The 23,789-nt window shown below is 45.3% G+C and overlaps 1 protein-coding gene across 1 annotated transcript; it reads left to right on the top strand.

Moving 5' to 3' along the window:
- The first annotated feature begins 732 nt into the window (after positions 1-732).
- Positions 733-22,329, top strand: CCDC198 (coiled-coil domain containing 198). The gene is made up of 6 exons (XM_063147678.1): positions 733-1,451; positions 5,734-5,816; positions 16,279-16,365; positions 18,961-19,053; positions 21,031-21,196; positions 21,683-22,329. Exons 1-6 carry the CDS (start codon positions 1,226-1,228, stop codon positions 21,925-21,927), a joined length of 900 nt encoding a protein of 299 aa, XP_063003748.1. The 5' UTR covers positions 733-1,225; the 3' UTR covers positions 21,928-22,329.
- Positions 22,330-23,789: the final 1,460 nt, after the last annotated feature.

The raw sequence follows: 23,789 nt of genomic DNA, 5'->3' as shown, positions 1-23,789 counted from the left end.
ACACAGAAATGCATTAGATTAAGGAAAATTGCTTGCAAAAAAAAAGAAAAAAAGAGAGCATATATTAGGGAAAGTGCATTCAAAAGTGCTTACAAAAATGCACGTGTTTTGAGAAATATGCTAGAGAAATTAGGTGAGTTTTCATGTTGAGTTAAAAATAAATAAATCTGTCCATGTTATTTTTATGAAAATGCCCAAATGTCGTATTCGTGGGCAGGAGCTCTGCTGCCTCTGTTGCTTCTTTGATTGATGTCAGGATTTGCAGCAATCCTTGCAGCTTGGCTGAAACGTTATTTTAAATAACGGGGGAATGGATCCCTTTGGTAGTGCATGCAGGAAACATCACCACTTCGCCTTGTAGACGCCACCTCTCTCAGGTGCCTCAGTAACATTTTTGCTTGTCCACACGGGAGAAACGCCATTAAAATCTCCACAAACCATGTCTTAAAAAAAGAACAAGAGGAGAAAAAATTAAACAGTGGTATAACGAAGCAATAATGAAATCTGGATTCTCTGCAAAAAAAGTGTATAAACAAACGGTGGCAATTCAAGAGAAAAGGGCTTAAGTGAAAAGATATTAATGGTTAACTCCACCTTGGTGAAAAGAGAGAGAGGAATGTCTTCAAAATCCGGTTATTCAATACTTAACCTTGATCTCCCAGAATGCTCTGGGCCAATTTAATGTTCAGTACAAGGCAGACGCTTGTTCTTTCACTTGAGGAAGTTCCCAGACCAGGTCAATGTTTAACTGGACTCACCATATGTGGAGATGGAGGTGTTACCATGGAAATGGGTGCACATTTGGCTTTTGGTATGTCTCTCTCTCTCTCCGTGTGTGTGTATTTGTGCGTGCGTTCTGACAGAAAAATACCATTGAAGGACCTTGACCACCTTCACCTCAAAAAGCGATTGAAGAAATGGAACTGTATGGATCCCAAAGCTAACATCTACCCCTTGTTGAGGGCCCTCTTCCTGAGGAGATCTTGAATTTGCCTTTGCACTTTCAACCTCTTTTGAGCAGCTATATGGCCGTTCAAAAGTGCCACCTCTGCACCAAGCGGTTCCAGGGTCGTAGGATTGATCTTTGTCCCCCCATTTTAAGGACTACCTTTCTGCATTTTTGAGTCCGAGGATTGAAATATAGGTTGCTGTTGTTGTTATTATTATTTACTAGAAGGTTTGGCCATTCTTTCTTTTGAAAGTGAGTCATCCGTAACCCAGAAAGATGGGTTTGAATTCGTCCAAGGCTCGTAGGAAGGTGACCAAGGTGGCCCCGATGTCAAGCAAAGCGGAAAGACTGGATGCCTCCAGCAGTGTGGCTGTGTATACGTTCCAGAATTCTCCTCAAGAGATGCGTCAGACTTCAGTTACCTCCTGGATGGGGAGAAATCCGGTATTGGAAAGGCACCTTCCTCCACTGAGAGAAACATGGCAAGGAAGATATGCCACAGGTAACCATGCATTTTCTTCTCGTTTCCTGTTTTAGGGTGTAATTGAGCTAGGGTGACCCTATGGAAAGGAGGACAGGGCTCCTGTATCTTTATGTGAACTGCCCAGAGAGCTTCGGCTATGGAGCGGTATATAAATGCAATAAACAAATAAAAATTAATTAACAGCTGTATAGAAAGGGGAATTTCAGCAGGTGTCATTTGTATGCATGCAGCACCTGGTGAAATTCCCTCTTCGTCACAACAGTTAAAGCAGCAGGAGCCTTTCCTCTTGTGTATCTGGTCACTCTAGTATTGCTCCTGCAGCTTTAACTGTTGTGACGAAGAGGGAATTTCACCAGGGGCTGCATGCCTGTAATGACACCTGCTGAAATTCCCTTTTCTATACAACTGTTAAAGACACAGGAGCCCTGTCCTCCTTTCCATATGGTCACCCTAAATTGGGCCAGATCTAAGCCTTGTTTTTTTTAAAAAGCTCCATTGATTGCAAAGCCCACTTCAGTCTGATGTCACACATGAATGAATGGAATATGTTATATACCCCAGACGGCTTGTCAGTACGGTTTAACAGTAGTTAATTCTAGCAGGATTGTACCTTTACTCTTTATGCTTCATCCATCGCAGCTGCAATAACATATTAGCGTTCAAGCCAAAGCCAAATGAAATGGACATGCACACTAAATATATAATTTATTTATTTTGGTAGGGGAAGGCATTAATTCAAACAATTTATGGAAATCCATTGCAGTGCGCACTTCATTTATTTATTTGTGATATTTCTAGACCACTAAATATAACAAAACCCCTCAATGGTTCACAAATAACATCACCTTTAAAATATAATATTAAAAACACAACATTAAAAACAGTTCCAATTACAATAAAAGCAGTACAAGGAGCAGTAAGATGCAGCGAAATGATTAAATTAATTGCAGCCCAGGGAACGTCGGGGTGAACAGGTATGACTTCAGGAGGCGTTTGAAAGATGCTGCATTTTCTGCCTGCCGAACTGCCCGAGGGAGGGTTTTCCAAAGAGTGGATGCCACCACCAAGAAGGCTCACTGCCGGGGTATTGCATGGAGACATTCTGTTAGTTTCGGAATGTTAAGGCCTCCTCTGATGATTTTAAAGATTGCCTGGGTATGTATAAGGGAAGGCGTTCTGCTAGGAATCCTGGTCCCAAGTTGTTTAGGGCTTTGTATGACAAGGACATAACCTTATACCTGGCTCAGTAACTAATAAGCAGCCAGTGCAGTTCTTTTAACACAGACATTAGGTGAGAATAGTTAGGTTGCTGAATTCTGCACTAACTGCAGTTTCTGAACAGTGCACAAGGACAGCCCCACCTGAAGCACATTGCAGCGATCTAATTGTAAGGTTCTTATTATTGTGATCATTATGCCATCAATGTTTATTGCACTTTTTCAGAGCCAAGTGGATAAAAATGAAGAAGAAAAAACATTACAGGATGTTTTATTTTAGCATAATGAATAAAATGTTTAAGACAAGGTGTTCAGATATTTACTTCTCCAAATGATTTCTAAAAACGGTATAGTATCAGATCATTACAATGTCTGTGCACCAAGGATAAGCAAGTCCGAGGTTGCAAACTGAGACTACAACTCTCAAATGCAAGAGCAAGATGCATTTCTGCCTCTAGGGGGCAGCACTGCCATTGAAGCAGAGACCGAAACTGATAGTGATAGAAAATGTGTCTGATTAAATTCCATGCTTATTCATTGAATCTTGGTTCCCCGGTTTTTTTTCCTCAGTTCTTTTTATGGGAATGGGTGTTTTATGTTTGACACTGGCGGACGAGCGGAGACATAAATAATTTTCTTTGTTACTAATGTTGATGGTTGCTTCTGTTGTTTTTTTAAATTGTTTTTTTGCCTGCTCCTCATAAACTGGCAAAACCAAAGAGGTTCCTTACAGTTCAGGTGTTCTTAACAGTTAGAAGCTTATAGCTCCATTTGTCACCAATTTTTTCTATTTTTTTTTAAAGTGAATTAAATTTGAAATCACTGTACTTTTAATATACCAAGTGTAATAATTTTATGTCAAACCAACTTGGACAGAATTCCATTTTATGTTCTTAAAGTAACAAAGTGACTTTCAATCTGTAAAAAGTGCTAACATCACATTATTTCAGTTTTCCCGAAAATTTCCGTTTCTTCACGGAACCCCTCCCGCCCCTGAAAAAAACACAACCCCGGTTTTTTTCCCATGACTTCAAAATTTCCGGAAATTTTACATCTCTAGTCCAGCAGCCCTCTTACATTTCTTTAGCATTTTCACAGGAAGCTTGCCTCTAGCAATGCATTTTACAAACATAAAAACAAGAAGGCAAAGCTTTCGTCATCATCATTGCAAGAAGGAGATTCAGTAATGATTTCTCCCTGGATATAGACTGCCCCCAACCCAGATCATTCAGCTATATTCCCAGCATGAAAGGAGATTTCCCCCCACACATACACACACTCCAAGTTGCATTTCACAACTTGGAAGATTCCGCGGTGAATACAAATGAGTTCTGGGCGTTTAGCAACAGATCCTGAGCATTTTATGACAGCAGCAGCCCTTACATAAACACCTGGGCTTGGGGGAGATAAAAAGGGGATTCTATCTGTCATGATGAAAACGTTCCCTGCGACACAAACTTTGTTCTTTTGCACAGCTGTTTTCACACGCTAATGATGCTGGTGTGGCAAATCCATAAATGCGCCGGACACCAACCACAGCAAGTGAGCATGAGCTCAACTATCTAAACAAGGGGATGTGTGTCAGCTATAGCTAATACATTGGCCTCATCTACACCAACCAGGATATTGCACTATGAAAGCGGTATGAAAGCGCTATATAAAAGGCAGGAGCCACATGACTGCTTTATAGCGGCACTGAAGTGCAATGACAACTGTTGGGGCCCATCGACACATATTCCGCTTTCATACCGCTTTCATAGTGCAATATCCTGCTTTGTGTAGATGAGCCCTATATATTGTAGGGTTGCCACTTTCCCCAGAAAGGATAACCCGTCCCCAGGTTTTCATTTCTGGGTGTTACAAATGTTTTTCCTAAGTAGGAGACACACATCATGCAGGTGCCATAAAAGAAACAGAAACAATTTAAACCCCACAAAAAAGACTACCCAAATGGCCAACGTTATAATTGGGGGAAGGGGGCATTTTTACTGAGAAGCTCAGCCATGCTGGCTTCCCTGCGTTGTTTTGGGGCAAACACCCCCCCCCCCGGCAACACCTTGTCTAAAGTGTCTGTGCCAGCCTTCTCCAGCTTGGCACCAGTCAACACAGTCATGGGCCATGCTGGCTGGGGATTATGGGAGCTGTAGTCCAACACAGCTGGAGGATTCCTGGATAAGAATGGCTGGGATAGCATATTATAGCAGGAGAATTGTGTTTGGCTCGTGCCTTAAATGGAACAAGCATTGTCTTTAAAGCATGTAACGGTGATGGACACCCATTTGGATGGCTTTAAAAGGGGGTTGGATAAATTCCTGGAGGAGAAGGCTATCAATGGCTATTAGCCCTGATGGTTGTGTGCTATCTCCAGTATTCGAGGCAGTAAGCCTGGGTGCACCAGTTGCTGGGGAACATGGGTGGGAGGGTGCTGTTGCACCGTGTCCTGCTTTGTTGGTCCCTGGCCGACAGATGGTTGGCTACTGTGTGAACAGAGTGCTGGACTAGATGGACCCTTCAATAGAACTGTTAAAGATTCAGGAGCCCTGACCTCCTTTCCATGTTGTCACCCTATTTCAGCCCAAGGACTAAATTCCACTTCAGAGAAGCATATATGTGTGTGTGTGTGTTCCAGGGGTGTGTGGGGCTAAACAAAAAAGGGGCAGGGCCAAACCTCCCTCCCCCCCCCCCACAAATCCCAGTATATTTTAGCATAATGGTTTTACTGTCAGGAAATGAGCTTTATACAAGACATTTCAACTTTTTAGAATGGGCCAAAAAACCCGCAACCCTTCAGAAATGCTGGGAAAACAACAAATAATTGGTGGCCACAGAGAAAGGGGTGGGGCCAGAGAGGAAGGGGGTGTGGCTTTCTAGGGCCCCCAGGAAGGCCGGATTTGGCCCCCGGGCCTGAGGTTCCGCAACCTTGCAGCAGGGGGCGTTCTATCAGTATCCAACATTGTCCTTCTTTTCATCAGTGCAGTAGAGTACAGCAAGGGTTGAGTTTGACCATCTTCCATTCTGGGTAAACAGTGTGAAAGACGTTCACAATCTGCTCCTCTTCATCTGGTGCTTCCTTGCCTTTTAAGGGCCCCGGCCTCTTCCGTTAGACCTGACGACAGAATGGGGAGAAGCAAGCATCATCAAGCAGCACCCTCCACGAAGGCTGCAGGTAACGGGCTTTTTGAAATCGCCTTCCTTCAAATAACCTGGCCCCAAACTGTTTAGGGCTTTAAATGTCAATACCAGTACTTTGAATCGGGCCCGGACCTGGACTGGCAGCCAATGAAGTTGTAAAAGGACTGGCGTAATGTGATCTCGCCGGCCAGTCCCTGTTAGTAACCGTGCTGCCCTGTTTTGTACCAGCTGAAGCTTCCGGACCGTTTTCAAAGGCAGCCCCACGTATAACGCATTGCAGTAATCCAAGCGAGAGGTTATCAGAGCATGGATAACTGTAGCTAGGCTATCTCTGTCCAGATAAGGACGCAGTTGGTATATCAACCTAAGCTGATAAAAGGTGCTCTTTGCCACTGAGTTCACCTGTGCCTCAAGTGACAGTTCTGGATCCAAGAGCACCCCCAAACTATGGACCTGATTCTTTAGGGAGAGTGCAACCCCGTCCAGGACAGGGCAAACATCACCTCGCCGGACAGATGAACCACCCGCTAACAGTACCTCCGTCTTGTCTGGATTGAGTCTCAGTTTGTTAGCCCTCATCCAGTCCATTACCGTGCTCAGGCTCTGGTTCAGAACAGTCACTGCCTCACCTGGGTTTGATGAAAAGGAAAGGCAGAGCTGGGTATCATCCGCATATTGATGACACCCCAGTCCACATCTACGGATAACCTCCCCCAGCGGCTTCATGTATATGTTAAACAGCATAGGGGATAAGATAGAGCCCTGTGGAACCCCATAGCTTAGGAGCCACGGCACAGAGCAATAATCCCCCAGCACCACCTTCTGGAATCGGCCATCCAAGTAGGAGTGGAACCACTGCAACGCAGTACCTCCAACTCCCAGCTCAGATGACCTATCCAGAAGGATACCATGGTCGATGGTATTGAAGGATGCTGAGAGGCAAATCAAGCTCCATCATCCCCAGCCAGCATAGAAATGGACTGAGAGTGAGCTACTGGCTTGAGGGAAAGAAGAAAAAGGAAAGAGATTAAGGAGGAAGGGAGAAAGAAGGGATTCTTACCCTTCATCTGCTGAGATGAACAGAATCGGGGGAATTCTTGGCCATGGGCTAAATCCAAAAAGGAGGAGGTCAGGCCTCCACAGACTCAGTGGAGGCTGGTCTCTCTAATGTCAGTGGGGCTGTGAATCCACTCCGGGTTTCAGTCAGAACCAGTCAGAATTCTAAAGGAGCTCCCATAATGGATTCAAATGAGTTCAGATTTCTATGAATCTGACCTGCAGGTTCTGCAGCGGTCCGGATTTTTTCCAAATTATGTGGCCTGGATCTTCACTGGAGTGGAGGCATTTGTGCTATTTCACAGTAGTGCTATTGTACATTTATTTATTTATTAAATTTATATACTGCCCCATAGCCGAAGCTCTCTGGGCGGTTTACAAAAGTTAAAAACAGTGAACATTAAAAAAAAAAAAAAGTATACAAAATTAATTTTTGTGAACCGCCCAGAGAGCTCCAGCTATTGGGCGGTATAGAAATGTGATAAATAAATAAATAAATAAATAAATAAAAATTTAAAACCGTCAAAAAATATAAAAACAACAGTATAAAACAGTATCCATTTTAAACAACAACAGTTCTGGGCTCCATTAAGAAACAAACAAACTTAGCATATGTTGTTAAATGCCTGGGAGAAGAGAAAGGATCTCTTGAAATGATCCGTATCTTTTTCTTTCTGGTCAACTGACTGTAAATAAAGATGAATTGAATTGAAAAAGGTCTTGACCTGGCGCCGAAAAGATAACAATGTTGGCGCCAGGCGAGCCTCATCGGGGAGAAAATTCCATAATTGGGGGGCCACCACTGAAAAGGCCCTCGCCCTTGTTGCCATCCTCAGAGCTTCCCTCGGAGTAGACACTTGGAGGAGGACCTTAGATGTTGAGCGCAGTGTACAGGTAGTGTCATGTCGGGAGAGGCGTTCCATCAGGTATTGTGGTCCCAAGCTGTGTAAGGTTTTATTTATTTATTTATTTCATTTATAGGTTAAAACCAGCACCTTGAATTGGGCTCGGAAACATATAGGCAGCCAATGCAAGCGGGCCAGAATCGGTGTTATATGTTTGAACCTTCTGGTTCCAGTTATCAATTCTGGTTCCAGTTATCCATTTTGCACAAGCTGCAGCTTCCGAACCGTATTCAAAGGCAGCCCCACGTAGAGCGCATTGCAGTAATCTAATTTGGAGGTTACCAGAGCGTGGATGACTGAAGCTAGGTTATCCCTGTCCAGATAGGGGCGTAGCTGGGCCACCAAACGGAGTTGGTGGAAGGCACTCCGTGCCACCGAGGCCACCTGGGCCTCAAGTGACAGAGATGGTTGACTTAAGTAGAATGATATTCTGGTAAAATTAAAATTAAAAATCCAATCCTGTCAATGAATGGATGATGGAATATAAGAACGTAAGAAGAGCCCTGCTGGATCAGACCAAGGGTCCATCTAGTCCAGCACTCTGTTCACACAGTGGCCAACCAGCCATCGGCCAGGGATGAACAAGCAGGACATGGTGCAACAGCACCCTCCCACCCATGTTCCCCAGCAGCTGGTGCTTACAGGATTACTGCCTCGGATACTGGAAGCAGCACATAGCCATCAGGGCTAGTAGTCACTGATAGCCTTCTCCTCCAGGAATTTATCCAACCCCCCTTTTAAAGCCATCCAAATTAGTGGCCATCACCAGATCTTGTGGTAGCAAATTCCATAGTTTATGTGCTGTGTGAAGAAGTCCTTCCTTTGATCTGTCCCGAATCTCCCACCCATCAACATCATTAGGATGACTCCATTAGATTCTAGTATTATGAGGGACGGAGGGAGAAAAATGTCTCTCTATTCTGATAATCCACAAAAATTTAACAACGTCCACATATCTCTACTCCCACTCTGCACTGGCGCTCAGCATTTTGGCCCAAAGTGAACCGCACAAAATGAAAAGGGAGGCTACTGGGTCAGGTCAAAGCTTCACTTCGTTCACCATGGTCTTTCACATAGTGGCCAATCGGATGCTTTAGGGAAGACCCAAGCAGTGGCACAGAGGCTCTGGTTGTTTTGTGAACCGCCCAGAGAGGTTCGGCTATTGGGTGGTATAGAAACGCAATAAATAAATAAATAAATAAATTTTGCTCCCCATGTAGCTACCATGACTTGTGGCCAGTGACAGACTTATCACCATGAATTCATCTAAACCCCTTGGATACTTACTTGGCTCAGCAATACTACAAACGAGAAGGATCTTGGGATTGTTATTGATCGCAAGCTGAATAGGAGCCAACAGTGCGATATGGCTGCAAGAAAGGCAAATGCTATTTGGGGCTGCATTAATAGAAGTATAGCTTCCAAATTGCGTGAGGTACTGGTTCCTCTCTATTCGGCCCTGGTTAGGCCTCATCTAGAGTATTGCGTCCAGTTCTGGGCTCCACAATTCAAGAAGGATGCAGATAAGCTGGAGGGGGTTCAGAGGAGGGCAACCAGGATGATCAGGGGTCTGGAAACAAAGCCCTATGAAGAGAGACTGAAAGAACTGGGCATGTTTAGCCTGGAGAAGAGAAGATGGAGGGGAGACAGGATAGCACTCTTCAAATACTTGAAAGGTTGTCACACAGAGGAGGGCCAGGATCTCTTCTCGATCCTCCCAGAGTGCAGGACACGGAATAACGGGCTCAAGTTAAAGGAAGCCAGATTCTGGCTGGACATCAGGAAAAACGTCCTGACTGTTAGAGCAGTACGACAATGGAATCAGTTACCTAGGGAGGTTGTGGGCTCTCCCACCCTAGAAGCCTTCAGCTGGACAACCATCTGCCAGGGATGCTTTAGGGTGGATTCCTGCATGGAGCAGGGGGTTGGACTCGATGGCCTTGTAGGCCCCTTCCAACTCTGCTATTCTATGATTCTATCTTAACAGGCGGGCATTACTACCAGAGGCGTGCACAACTCATTTCATTAGGGTGTGCACTTTAAAGCCCCGATTGGAGCGGAGGAGGGGAAACCGTGCTTTCTTGCCCCCCAATGCTCCAATCGGGGCCTTTAAGGGATTCTAATGGCTGCAGGGGCAGCCCCGGGAAGGGGCAGCCCCGGGCACACCCTGCAGGGGCAGCCCCGGGCACACCCTGTGCGCATGCCTATGATTACCTCACCTTGTGGCAGCAAATGCCACAAATTAATTGTGCCACCTGTTCTGGCCATGTCGTCCCTTCCCCTTTCCTCCTCCTTCTGGTTGGTCCCTTGGTGCCCCTCACCACCACCGTCGTCTCTGCAACCCTTTCTTGCTATCCTGTTAAGTTCTCGGGTTGAAGCGAAGTGCTGCAGCTTTCAGTCCAATGGGAGGCCGTCTTGAACGTTGATGCCCCCCAAAGGCAGCGATGCTATCAGCTCCTTAAACCAGTGCCGCATTGCTGAGATTGAAATTCACAGGGCGACACCTTGGCAACATCCCTTCAAGCGATATCATCGGCTGAGACCCAGCCTGGTGGGAATCCGTCCCCCAGAGGGATCCGTGTTACCGTTCCTTGTCTTGTCAAGGCTCCTTTGAAAGGCTGTCTCCCTCCTTCGCTCCTTATCCCTCGCCGCCTTTTCTTTTCAGCAGCGTGCCGTTCACCCGCTTTCATGTGAGATCCTGCCAGGTGCTTTGAGCTGGGTTGTTGATTCCTTTTGCTTGGCCTTGTTCTTCAGGCTTTGACAGTCTCAGGGATGGGGAGATTGAAGGAACACCTCCAAAAGTGATCCCCTGAGGACCTCCAGCTCAGAATCCCAGGCAAAATTCCTCACAGCTGTGAATGGGAGCACTTGAGCAAGCAGACCTCAGATAGAGATACTCTAGGATCCAGTGCAGTGAATTGTTGGGATGGGGGAAAGCAGCCTGGATTCTGGAATGGAGCAGGAAAGATTTTCTCTTGAGTAGTGCAAGGACAGAAAGCCAAACACCTAGGAGTCAGAATTTGCTTTGTTCTTAATTGTTTCTTTCCTCAAATCAGGAGGGCAGGTTCTTGTTCATTTCTACGAACTAAGTTTCTATTTCCTGAGTTGAAACTCTCCCACTCTTCCTCTGACCTTAGAATCGTAGAATCATAGAATAGTAGAGTTGGAAGGGACCTACAAGGCCATCGAGTCCAACCCTCTGCTCAATGCAGGAATCCACCCTAAAGCATCCCTGACAGATGGTTGTCCAGCTGCCTCTTAAAAGCCTCTAGTGTGGGAGAGCCCACAACCCCCCTAGGCAACTGATTCCATTGTCGTACTGCTCTAACAGTCAGGAAGTTTTTCCTGATGTCCAGCTGAAATCTGGCTTCCTGTAACTTGAGCCCATTATTCCGTGTCCTGCACTCTGGGACGATCGAGAAGAGATCCTGGCCCTCCTCTGTGGGACAACCTTTCAAGTATTTGAAATTGCCTCCATTTCCATTGTTCACAGTCCCTCCATTCCACCTCAGGTGTGTAATTTTCATTGCCAGGTGTCAACTCAGAAATCCTGCTGGGTTTTTTTTAAAGAGAAAGATGACACAGCTGAGCTCTGGCTTCTCTTCCACCAGCTCCTTTGCCTCTTCCAGTTCCGTCTTAGGAGGGAGGGTGACCCATTTCATCCCATGGCAGGTGGGGTAGGGTGGCCACTTGCGCATCGCCCCAAAACCCAAACGAACAGACAGACACGGATATGCATAACATTTGCACATGCTAATTGTAGAGATGTAGATTTGGAGATAATGATTATAATTTGAATCGAAATGGGATACATCTCACTGTAGTAGGGACGACTAAGACCAGGTGACCACCTGATCATAGAATCATAGAATAGCAGAGTTGGAAGGGGCCTACAAGGCCATCGAGTCCAACCCCCTGCTCAAGGCAGGAATCCACCCTAAAGCATCCCCGACAGATGCTTGTCCAGCTGCCTCTTGAAGGCCTCTAGTGTGGGAGAGCCCACAACCTCCCTAGGTAGCTGATTCCATTGCCGTACTGCTCTAACAGTCAGGAAGTTTTTCCTGATGTCCAGCTGGAATCAGGATCCTGTGTGCTGCTCAGTCTGTAGGTGCTGGTAACTGCGGGTGGGCAACTACTTTCTTGTCTTAAGGCACGATCCCAAGAAATAGTGATGGCCACCAATTTGGATGTCTTTAAAAGGGGGGTTGGATAAAGTCCCGGAGGAGAAGGCTATCAATGGCTGCTAGCCCTGATGGTTAAGTGCTGCCTCCTGTATCCGAGGCAGTAAGCCTGTGTGCACCAGTTGCTGGGGAACAGGGGTGGGAGGGTGCTGTGTCCTCCTTGTGGATCCCTGGTTGACAGCTGGTTGGCCACGGTATGAACAGAATTCTGAGCTAGAGGGACCCTCGGTCTGATCCAGCAGGGCACTTCTCATGTTCTTAAAAGAAGCAGGGGAAGAGGAGGAATTAGAAGAGTTTTCTCACAGGGGTGGGGGTGGGCATGGGTTCCATTTCCCTTTTAAGAGGGTGCTGTTGCACCGTGTCCTGCTTGTGGTTCCGTGGTCGACAGCTATTTGGCCCCTGTGTGAACAGAGTGCTGGACTGGATGGACCCTTGGTGTGATCCAGCAGGGCTCTTCTGATGTTCTTATGTTCCATGCTGGCTGGGGAATGCTGGGAGTTGTAGGACTTTTTTTTCTGTCTAAACATGCATAGGATTGCACCCTTAGGGTTCTTTCACTTAAACCCAGCCCTAGATTGGACAACCCTCCAGGGGAAATCTTCAGTGGCCATCTTCACCCGGAGTGCGGCTGGGCAAAGTGACGGGTGAAGGATCGAGAAGCGGACATTTAAGGGGACAATTTCCAGCACAGCTCTACAGTTTCTTCGAAGAAGCAAAGTAGTTGGGCACAGGCAAGGCTAGTCACGCTTGGGTGAATCTGTCAAGCTGGATCTTGTTCAGGTTCTCCATTTTTCACCACCAGGGCTCATTCCATCCAGGGCTGTGTGAGCTTCGGGCCTCCGATTCGGAAGTCCGAATCACAGAGATCATTTTATGGCAGATCCTCCATTTCCTTGCACAGACCTAGGCCCCTATACAGCCTACAACTCCCAGCATGCAATGCCTAGGAGGGCTGTACTTACCGGGGCCCAGGACCAGAGGCTATACATGTCCTCGCTGCCTCCATTGCCTGCTCCTCGCCACCATTGCTGGCTTCTCTGCTGCCGTTGCCAGCTTCTCCGCGAGATTGCGAACAATCTCACTAGGAAGCCAGCGATCGTGTCATGGCACGGATCCACCATAAAATGGCCTCTGTGATTCAGACTTCTGAATCTGAGGCATGCCCAGCCCTAATTTTTGCACACATGCACCAAGTGTGTTTTATTTTGTCATTATTTATTTTATTTTATTTTATTTTATTTACAACATTTGTGTACTGCTCCATATCTAAAACAGATTCCGGAGTGGTGAACATAAGAAGTAAAATAGTAAAAGGATAAATAATAAAAATAATAACATGGTGCTTTAAATTATACTTTAACAAAACAACAACAGGATACCAATAAAACTGTGGCTGCCAGTGAAGGAATGCCTCCTGGAATAGAGCTGTTTTCAAGAGGCGACGGAAGCAACACAGAGTTGGTGCCTCCAGGGTCAGGGAGTTCCAAAGAAAGGGGGCCACCACACTGAAGGCTCTTCTCTGGGTGGACTCCAATCAGGTCAATAGGTCGATGTGGGACCAAGAGCACTTGGCTTGAAATCTACACATTTTCCTTATGCACCTTTCACATGCGTGCGTGTCCTTGAACGGATTTTGTTTTGCGAAACACATTGCAACTTAAAGATGTATGGATTTCCAATCACAAATAACACTTGTGTCTGCATTCGGTTCTGGGAGGTGCGATTTGGGTAATATCTTAGATTAAAATGTGAACTCAATGAATTTCTCACCCATCCCTAGCCAAGAGGGTGCTTTGACCATTGAATTTACGGGGCATTTGCGACAGTTTGGGATGTTACTAAAAGCACCAAGCAGGTTCACAAGAGCCTCCTGAAGTTCTTTTCTTAATGTTTTTGTGGGGGGCGTGTGTGTGCGTGGAAGTATGTTAGGGTGACCCTATGAAAAGGAGGACAGGGCTCCTGTATCTTTAACAGTTGTATTGAAAAGAGAATTTCAGCAGGTGTCATTTGTATATATGGGAAACCTGGTGAAATTCCCTCTTCATCACAACAGTTAAAGCTGCAGGAGCCCTGCCCTCTTTTAAAACTGGTCACTCTAGTATAGCTCCTGCAGCTTTAATTGTTGTGATGAAGAGGGAATTCCACCAGGTTCTCCATACATACAAAAGGCACCTGCTGAAATTCCCTTTTCTATGCAACTGTTAAAGATACAGGAGCCCTGTCCTCCTTTTCATATGGTCACCCTACCTCATCAGTCACTGGCACCAGAGCAGGAGGGCCTTGGGTAGGGTGACCATATGAAAAGGAGGACAGGGCTTCTGTATCTTTAACAGTTGTATTGAAAAGAGAATTTCAGCAGGTGTCATTTGTATATATGGGAAACCTGGTGAAATTTCCTCTTCATCACAACAGTTAAAGCTGCAGGAGCCCTGCCCTCTTTTAAAACTGGTCACTCTAGTATAGCTCCTACACCTTTAACTGTTGTGATGAAGGAGGAATTTCACCAGGTTCTCCGTATATACCAATGATACCTGCTAAGATTCCCTTTTCTATGCAACTGTTAAAGATACAGGAGCCCTGTCCTCCTTTTCATATGGTTACCCTAATGTATGTACAATCTGCATGGACATTTGAAGGCTGTGAAACTTCCTCACATGGGCTCCCCATGAGACATTTCAGTGGAAACCCAAACAGAAGAAACTCTAGGCCCTTGAGCACCAATTCATCTGCAGTTCTATGATTCTATGATTCATTGGGAGCATCTGAAAATGGTTTGAAGAACCGTTAGCTTTGTAGTGTCACTTGCTGCCACCTAGTGACCACCCTTAAATTTGTATCCTTTGATTAAAACCGCTGAATGGAATATGTAGAGTCTTAATGGCACTTTCGCCAGCGATACTAAGGTTGAAACCCTCTGCACACTTTACCTGGAAGTAGCTTCAATGGATGCAGTAGGGCTTGCTTCTGAGTAAACACGCACAGCATTGCATAGGACAGGTCACTTCTAAACCTTACTAAGGCAGGATAGAATGTGGAACAGGGACAATCAAACGTGACATAATCTGGCCCAGTGTAGCCGTTCTCCTGTATAAACCTGTACAGAAACAGAACGGTACTCCATTTTTGTGAATTTAGTTCGGCTGTAGGATATTATGGACTTTAAGGAATGCTGCATTTGATTGATAATGCTGAAAAACATTTGAATTAGAAGATTTCTTGGGTTTTTTTTGGCAGCCAAAAGCAAGCCAGGACAATTTGCTATAAACTAGGGTGACCATATGAAAAGGAGGACAGGGCTCCTGTATCTTTAGCAGTTGCATAGAAAAGGGAATTTCAGCAGGTGTCATTTCTATATATGGAGAACTTGATGAAATTCCTTCTTCATCACAACAGTTAAAGCTGCAGGAGCTATACTAGAGTGACCAGATTTAAAAGAAGGCAGAGCAGCTGCAGCTTTAACTGTTGTGATGAAGAGGAAATTTCCCCAGGTTCCCCATATATACAAATGACACCTGCTAAATTTCCTTTTCAATACAACTATTAAAGATACAGGAGCCCTGTCCTCCTTTTCATATGGTCACCCTACTATAAACCCCCTCCCTGAATAGAATCATAGAATAGTAGAGTTGGAAGGGGCCTCTAAGGCCATCGAGCCCAACCCCCTGCTCAATGCAGGGATCCGCCTTAAAGCATGCCTGGCAGAAGGCTGTCCAGCTGCGTCTTGAAGGCCTCTAATAATACAGTTCCACTTTCGGGACCAGGGAGGTAAAAATCAGGGTAAAATCCAAAGTGGTGTTAAACAAGGTGGAAAATGTATTTGAGCCTGAGGGCCAAATTCCATTTCAGGGAAGCTGGGGGGGGGGGGAAAGGGGGGGGGGTGAGGCCAAAAAATAAAAAATACCAGTCGATTGTAGCTTAAATAGGGTGACCCTATGAAAAGGAGGACAGGGCTCCTGTATCTTTAACTGTTGTTTGGAAAAGGGAATTCCCGCCAGTGTGATTTGTATGGCTGCAGCACCTGGTGAAATTCCCCCTTCATCACCACATGGAACACTTAGAATCAGTTGTATTGAAAAGAATTTCAGCAGGTGCCATTTGTATGCCTGCAGCACCTGGTGAAATTCCCTCTTCATCACAACAGTTAAAGCTGCAGGAGCCCTGCCTTCTTTTGTATCTGGTCAGGTGCTGCATGCCTACATACAAATGAAACCTACTGAAATTCTCTTTTCTCTACAACTGTTAAAGATACAGGAGCCCTGTCCTCCTTTTCATATGGTCACCGTACCTATTTGTCCCCCAAGCCTGAGGTCCTGTACTGATGTGCTAAATGCTCCAACTTTTCTTGGCTTTACAGAAGCTGAAGCCTTTCATTCTTGCAAATGACACCCCTCCAGACAAGTACGCGAGTCTGCAAGGTGGCACGGCAGCATGCAAAGCAAAGGTAGGTGGGTCACCGATAAGAAGAGAAGGGGGAAAAGTTTACGGAATAAATACAGGCGAGTCTTAGGATCAAACCGCACACTACATTAAGCACACTTTTTTTAAAAAAAGAGCTGAACATGGAACACTTAGAATCATAGAATAGCAGAGTTAGAAGGGGCCTACAAAGCCATCGAGTCCAACCCCCTGCTCAATGCAGGAATCCACCATAAAGCATCCCTGACAGATGGTTGTCCAGCTGCCTCTTGAAGGCCGCTAGTGTGGGAGAGCCCACCACCTCCCTAGGTCACTGGTTCCATTGTCATACTGCTCTAACAAGTCAGGAAATTTTTCCTGATGTCCAGCTGGAATTTGGCTTCCTTTAACTTGAGCCTGTTATTCCGTGTCCTGCACTCTAGGAGGATCGAGTAGAGATCCTGGCCCTCCTCTGTGTGACAACCTTTCAAGTATTTGAAGAGTGCTCTCATGTCTCCCCTCCATCTTCTCTTCTCCAGGCTAAACATGCCCAGTTCTTTCAGTCTCTCTTCATAGGGCTTTGTTTCCAGACCCCTGATCATCCTGGTTGCCCTCCTCTGAACACACTCCAGCTTGTCTGCATCCTTCTTGAATTGCGGAGCTCAGAACTGGACGCAATACTCTAGATGAGGCCTAACCAGGGCTGAATAGAGAGGAACCAGTACCTCACGTGATTTGGAAGCTATACTTCCATTAATGCAGCCCAAAATAGCATTTGCCTTTCTTGCAGCCATATCGCCCTGTTGGCTCCTATTCAGCTTGTGATCTACAACAATTCCAAGATCCTTTTCGTTTGTAGTATTGCTGAGCCAAGTATCCCCCATCTTGTAACTGTGCGTTTGGTTTCTATTTCCTAAATGTAGAACTTGGCATTTATCCCTATTTCATTGCCCCTATCTGCCCCATAAGCAGCCATGCGAGGAAGAGGGGACAAAACATTTCCTGCTTATGACATTTTCCTGACAGAATCCAGGAATACACCATTCACCTCTCTTCCGCTCCAGAGCTAATATTGCACTTCTCAAAATGTGCTGTTTCACCTTCAGGAACAAATAGGAGCATGTGTTAGTGTGTGTTACTAGGAGGGAAATGTTACAGGGAGGAAAGAGTTAACCTCTTCCTCTCTCACACAAGGGTTCCAATCCAGATCAGGGATGAGGGCACATGACTGCATTTTTTTGGTGGTGGTGGGAATTGGGTACGTCATCACACGGGAAAATCTCGTTTCCTTACCGTCGCTTCTCCGCCCGCACGTTTGTCCTTCTTTACTTCCTCTTTTGAAAGAGGAAGTAAACAACGTGCACATGGCCCATTCAGTGGGCTGTTTTGATTCCGTTGTTTCTCCTACACACACCAAGAGATAGGGGCAACTTCTGCCTTTAAAAATAAGTCAGACTTACTGGGGCGTTATTTTGTGGCATGAAGAAGGCTAGAAGGGGCAGGAGGCAGACAACGTCGTGGGAGGGACCTGCGAAAATTCATGTATGCCCAGTAATGAGCATGCCATAAACGCTCCTCTGATGGAGCTCTAAGTGGCTCCCAAATTACTCAGATAGATAAAAGTGGGACTCTTATCAGTTCATGGGACCATGTCCTGCAGTGGTGAATTCTGGTTTCTGTGACCTCCATTTGACCTAACTTAGGCGTGCACAACCTTTTCGGCCCCAGGGGCCACATCGGGTGGAATCAAGGCCCCACAAGCGCACACAGACATTCCCATACTCATCATGCATGGGTGCACGGACACACACGTAAACAGAAGACTTGGAGACGAGGAAGGGGTTAACTTGCTAGCGCTAGCAAGGGAAACCCCAGGCAGTGGCCCCCTGATTTCTTAGGCAGCGGTATCAACAAATGGAGGGGATCTGGCAGGCCACATGTGGCCTGTGGCGCGCACACTTTTTGTACCTTGGATTTAAGAATTGGATTCTTCTGTTCCTAGTTTATCCTTTCCCGAGTAGATCTAGGTTTTGACACACACCAGATGAGAATCTGTGGTTTTGGATAGCCAAAGAATTATACCCAGTGAATATACCCGGTCACTACATTCAACATCTAAGGTCCTCCTCCGGGTGCCTACTCCGAGAGAGGCTCGGAGTGTGGCAACGAGGGACAGGGCCTTTTTGGTGGTGGCCCCCAGACTGTGGAACGATCTCCCTGACGAGGCTCGCCTGGCACCAACGCTGCTATCTTTCCAGCGCCAGGTTAAGACTTTCCTCTTTGCCCAGGCATATGGCGGCACATCTTAATCACCCACATGTTTAGTTTTTTAAACGGTTTTTAATGCTTTATGTGTGTATGCTTCTGTGTTTTAGAATTTTAAATTTTGTATACTCGTCTTAATTTTAGAATTTCTGTAAACCGCCCAGAGAGCCCTGGCTATGGGAGCGGTATATAAGTGCAATAAATAAATAAATAAATAAATAAAGAGTAGAACATCAGCAAAAGCGTCGTATCCTGGGTCAACTACCAATACCATTTTTACGGCTGGACCAAAGCGGTGATGGCTGGGATGGGAGAAGAAACCGTGAGTTTGTTTAATAAAAAGTTTGTGCACCTTTTATCCCTCCGCTTACCCTAGAAGGAGCTAGAGAAGGGAGGGGAAGCCGTTATCCACCCTGCAGGAAGACGGCAGTATTTGCTTAAGATGAAGATGCTGGAAATAAGGAAAGAGGTAATGGTGAAGCGGTTTAAAGAGAGATGCATTCGGTGGATTTAAGGAGGAAAAATGTGGATGATCAAGTAAAGTAATGGGACTACTGTTTTGTGGACATGAGAATCGCCCAGAGAGCTTCAGCTATGGGGCGGTATATAAATGTAATAAATAAATAGCATTGTAAAGCCTCAACCTTGTTAAATACATTTTAGCTGATTGATCATATGGGTTTTAGTCAATTGATCCAGCTATTAAATGTGCATGTTGAGACAATATTTCTATTTGAAAATATGATGCTGACCACAACTTAAACTCTGCATTAACTTGTTATATGGGTTTCCTCTTTTGAAACCCATATAACTGTGATACTGTAATACTGTGAATTTGTATTTGTATTGATTTTTATACCTATTCAGCTGTGATGATTTCCCTGAAAGAACCCTGTGAACTGTAGTTCGTTGAGAGCTGAGGATGCTGTTAGCAATAGCAACCCCCTCATTGAACTACAGCTCCCAGGCTCCCCTAGAGGGAAGGAATTTAATAACTTTATTACAGTCCGAGACCAGCACAACATTAATCCAGCAACAGCAACCATACAAAGTAGTACAAATCCTTAGTTCCCATCTCCCAGAGATTTAACAGTCCTCCGAGGTTAATAGGTTATGGCGTGTCCTCATAGCCAAGTGACAGAATTTAGCAACCTTATACGTAACTGAGGGGTTTCTATCGGCAAGGAGGCACTTGGTATAAGATTCTTCGGTGTTACCTGGAAAGTCCTGTAGTAGAGGATGGATTAAGCGTGACCGGGCCTCTGAGTAGAACGAGCGGTGTAAAAGCACATGAGAGGATGTCTCTATCTCACCTGAATCACATGGGCATAACCTTTGGGAGACTGGAATTCCTTGATATCTGCCTTCTGTGAACTTGGACGGAGAGCATTATAGCGAGCCCTAGTAAACGGCCACCTGTATTTATAATATGTAAGGGAGCTCAGATAGGCCACAGGGCCACCGCCCTGTATATCTTGAGAAGAACGGTAAATATATAGGATTTGGCTTAGATCGTTCTGCAGTTCAATATCCCAAATATGCTACTTAACAAGGTCTTTGGCTTCTTCTAAACCTATGGCTAGTAGATGTTCTGTAGAGAGCCCATATAGAATCATAGAATATAGGGTGACCAACTGTCAGGATTTCCCCGGATTTGTCCTGGTTTTTGTTCTTTCCATGGTGTCAGGGGGGATTTTCTATAATTTTCAATAATGTCCTGGAATGACACACCTTCCCCTTTAAGGCTGCCATTAGCATGGCAGGAGGGAATGACATGCTTTCTTGAGGCACATCATTCCCCCACCCCGAGCTCCAATTGAGGTCTTAAAGGGGAAAGTGGGTCATTGGTGGACATTATAGAAAAGGCCCCAATTGGAGTGGATGGTGGTGGTGCAGAATGAAATCCTTTCCCCTCCTCCACTCCAATCGGGTTCTTTAAGGTGGCGGGGGAATAACGTACTTTCTGCAGGACTCAGAAAGCTGCTTCCACACACACACACTAGGTGTCCTCTTTTTTGGTTTCCCAAATATGGTCACCCTATAGAATAGCAGAGCTGGAAGGGGCCTACAAGGCCATCGAGTCCAACCCCCTGCTCAATGCAGGAATCCACCCTAAAGCATCCCTGACAGAGGGTTGTCCAGCTGCCTCTTGAAAGCCTCTAGTGTGGGAAAGCCCACAACCTCCCTAGGTAACTGGTTCCATTGTCGCACTGCTCTAACAGTCAGGAAGTTTTTCCTGATGTCCAGCTGGAATCTGGCTTCCTTTAACTTGAGCCCATTATTCCATGCACAATTATGTGCATAATTTCTCTTTGATAATGTTCCACCACTTCATCTGATAATTGTCTTGTAAAATTAGGGGAGCCTAGAGGGAAGGAATGACTGTTAACCCAGTTTTAAGTCCATTGTGTATAGACACCCCATGACGAGTTGTTTATAAATCCAGGCAGAATTGAAGCGGCGCCTGCACCAGGAAGCAAGACTCAATCAGCCAAAAACAAGGGACCTCAACATTCAGGGGACTCGTGGGCATGTGCAGATAAATAATAGCAGTGAGGATGACGAAGATCTATTTGCCATTGAGCGTGACCAAACGTTTAATGGACACCATGGTAAGTGGCATCAAGGAATTTGCCAAGTTTTCCAGTTTAAGCTCCATTTTGTGGCTTGCGCGGCTGTTACTGCTATGTGATTAAGAAGCCAGTTCACTCTTTACTCTCTGTGTCAGCTCCATCTTTAGATTTAAGGCTCTTTAGTTCTTTGCTATGAGCAAACCTCTCCGCTGAGTACTCTGTATCCTCCATCTGCTGTCAGTAGCCCTACTTCATTTCCGAGGGCAAGGTCACCCATATTTAAAACATCGCTCAGTCGTACCGTGTGAACATGGCTGGCTCAAGAAGACAAAAAAAAATGTGTTAGGCCCAGTTGGGGATGATGGGAGTTCTAGTCCAACACGTCTGGAGGGCACCATGTTATGGAGGACTGCTTTAGGCAAAACTAGTGACTGACTGTAGTCAATACAACAATGTTATCATTACGCTTCCTGTGACTTGCTGGCTGTATGCTGCAACAGAGATTTGCTTTGCTTCTTTTATTAGATGATTTATGGAGCGGTGGACTCTATAAAGAGCACAGACCACCTGAATCCCATCTTGGCCAGAGAGGTAAAGTGGAGACGTGGCTGCTAAAGCAGCAGGCCAGAAGAGAATCCTCTTCGGATGCTTCAAGCACCGACTCCGATACCTGGAACGGCTTTGGGAAACCTTGCCGGAGGCCTGCCTTAGTGAGAACCAAGACGGAGAGGATCGCCCTTTTTGACGAGTTTTTCGATCGAGAGTTCTGAGCTAAGGGTGCCGTGCAAAAGGCCAAGCGGCCATGACTCTTACATGGGAATTGTAGTCCCCACACATCTGGAGGGCATGAGGTTGGGGAAAGCTGGTGGGTTCAATAAATAGGCCTTGCCCACCCCTTCCAAGAACCTGAGGTCTGCAGCAGGTTTAAGCTGGTATTATCGTCTTTCCCTTTTCTCAGGTCACCCTGGGAAGTGTAGCATTGTAGGGAGGGTGTCTTTTTTGTAAGTCTCAGCTCATTACCAGAGCACAGGTCCCAATATTCTTTGTGGGGAAGCCATAAAAACCAATGGGGCATGAAGCCAATACAGGTTTGTACTGCACATAGACTAGGGTGACCATAGGAAAAGGAGGACAGGGCTCCTGTATCTTTAACAGTTGTATTGAAAAGGGAATTTCAGCAGGTGTCATTTGTATATATGGAAAACCTGGTGATATTTCCTCTTCACCACACCAGTTAAAGCTGCAGGTGCCCTGCCCTCTTTTGTATCTGGTCACTCTAGTATAGCTCCTGTAGCTTTAACTCTTGTGGCGAAGAGGAAATTTCACCAGGGTCCCCATATATACAAATGACTCCTGCTGAAATTCCCTTTTCTATGCAACTGTTAAAGATACAGGAGCCCTGTCCTCCTTTTCATATGGTCACCCTAACATAGACCTTACTCAGGAAGCTAAAAGAATCTCGATATGCTAGGTGCAGAAATGGGCATTTCAAGTAGGGTGACCATATGATCAGATTTGTCCAGGTTTTTGATGACAAATCTGGGAGGGGGAGGGGAAATCCGGATTTCCCCCAAAGAGCAGCTCTAATGGGAATTAACAAAAATGCTTATAACTCTGTCATCTTTTAAGATAATGAAACTTGGCATGATGGTAGCTCTTAGGTGGGGCTTTATTCATACCAAATTTGAAACAGATCTGTTCATCCATTGATTTTTTAGGAATTTTTTTAAAATTAGGTTTTAAAATTATTATTTTTAAAATAGTCATTTTTAAAGATAAAGAGATGAAACTTTGCACCATGATAGGATTTAGGTAGAGCTTTAGCCATACCAAATTTGAAACAGATCTGTTCATCCATTGATTTTTAGGATTTTTTTAAAATTTGAGGATTTAATTTTTTTTAAAAAAATGTTATTTTTAAAGTTAAAGAGATGAAACTTGGCACCATGATTGCTCTTAACAAAGACTTTAGTTATGCCAAGTTTGAAACAGATCTGTTCATCCATTGAGTTTTAGGAGTTTTTAAAAAGTTTGAGGTTTTAAAAAAATTTTAAATGACATTTTTAAAGATAAAGGGCTGAAAGCTGGCACCATGATAGTTCTTAAGGAGAGATTTAGCCATGCCAAGTTTGAATCAGATCTGTTCATCCATTTTTTTTTAGGGATTTTTTTAAAAGTTCAAAGTGTTAAAATTGCGTTTTAAAACAGCTGGAGCCATATCCTTCAAGCTCAGGTTGTCAAACCTCCTCTTTGGGGTGTTGCATATTGAGCAGTTTCAGCCCTTGGCATTAAGGGGATCTCCAGTCTTTAGGTAAGAAGTCCTGGGCAAGCAGGGCACCTTTCCTGTTGCAGATTTGGTGTGCAGTCGGGTACCTGGAGCTCAGCAGAGGCAAGGCATCCACAAATCAAAATGTGCGAAAGGAGAGGTCAGTCAAAGCAGCCCACAGGGCAAAACAGAATGGGCCAGAGGCCTTTTTTTCAAATTTCCACATCATGGGCGATGATCTTTAGAGAAAAACTCTCACGACCAACAGTAGGGTGCCAGTCGAGAGAGAGGCTCTCTTCTTTGCGGATGCCCTGTTGCTGTGAATGTTGGAACCTGGTATATCATTGCTTTGCTTCGCTACCACTT

Source organism: Elgaria multicarinata, chromosome 2 (assembly GCF_023053635.1).
Source record: "Elgaria multicarinata webbii isolate HBS135686 ecotype San Diego chromosome 2, rElgMul1.1.pri, whole genome shotgun sequence".
Taxonomy (NCBI): domain Eukaryota; kingdom Metazoa; phylum Chordata; class Lepidosauria; order Squamata; family Anguidae; genus Elgaria; species Elgaria multicarinata.
Note: the sequence above shows the minus strand (reverse complement) of the source record. Positions and strands in the feature narration are given on the sequence as shown.

Coding starts and splice junctions, on each gene's coding strand:
- CCDC198 (XM_063147678.1), top strand. CDS start 1,226: ATGGGTTTGAATTCGTCCAAGGCTCGTAGGAAGGTGACCAAGGTGGCC. Junction 16,366..18,960: donor CGGCAGCATGCAAAGCAAAG/GTAGGTGGGTCA, acceptor CGCTTACCCTAG/AAGGAGCTAGAGAAGGGAGG. Junction 19,054..21,030: donor TGCTGGAAATAAGGAAAGAG/GTAATGGTGAAG, acceptor TTATAAATCCAG/GCAGAATTGAAGCGGCGCCT.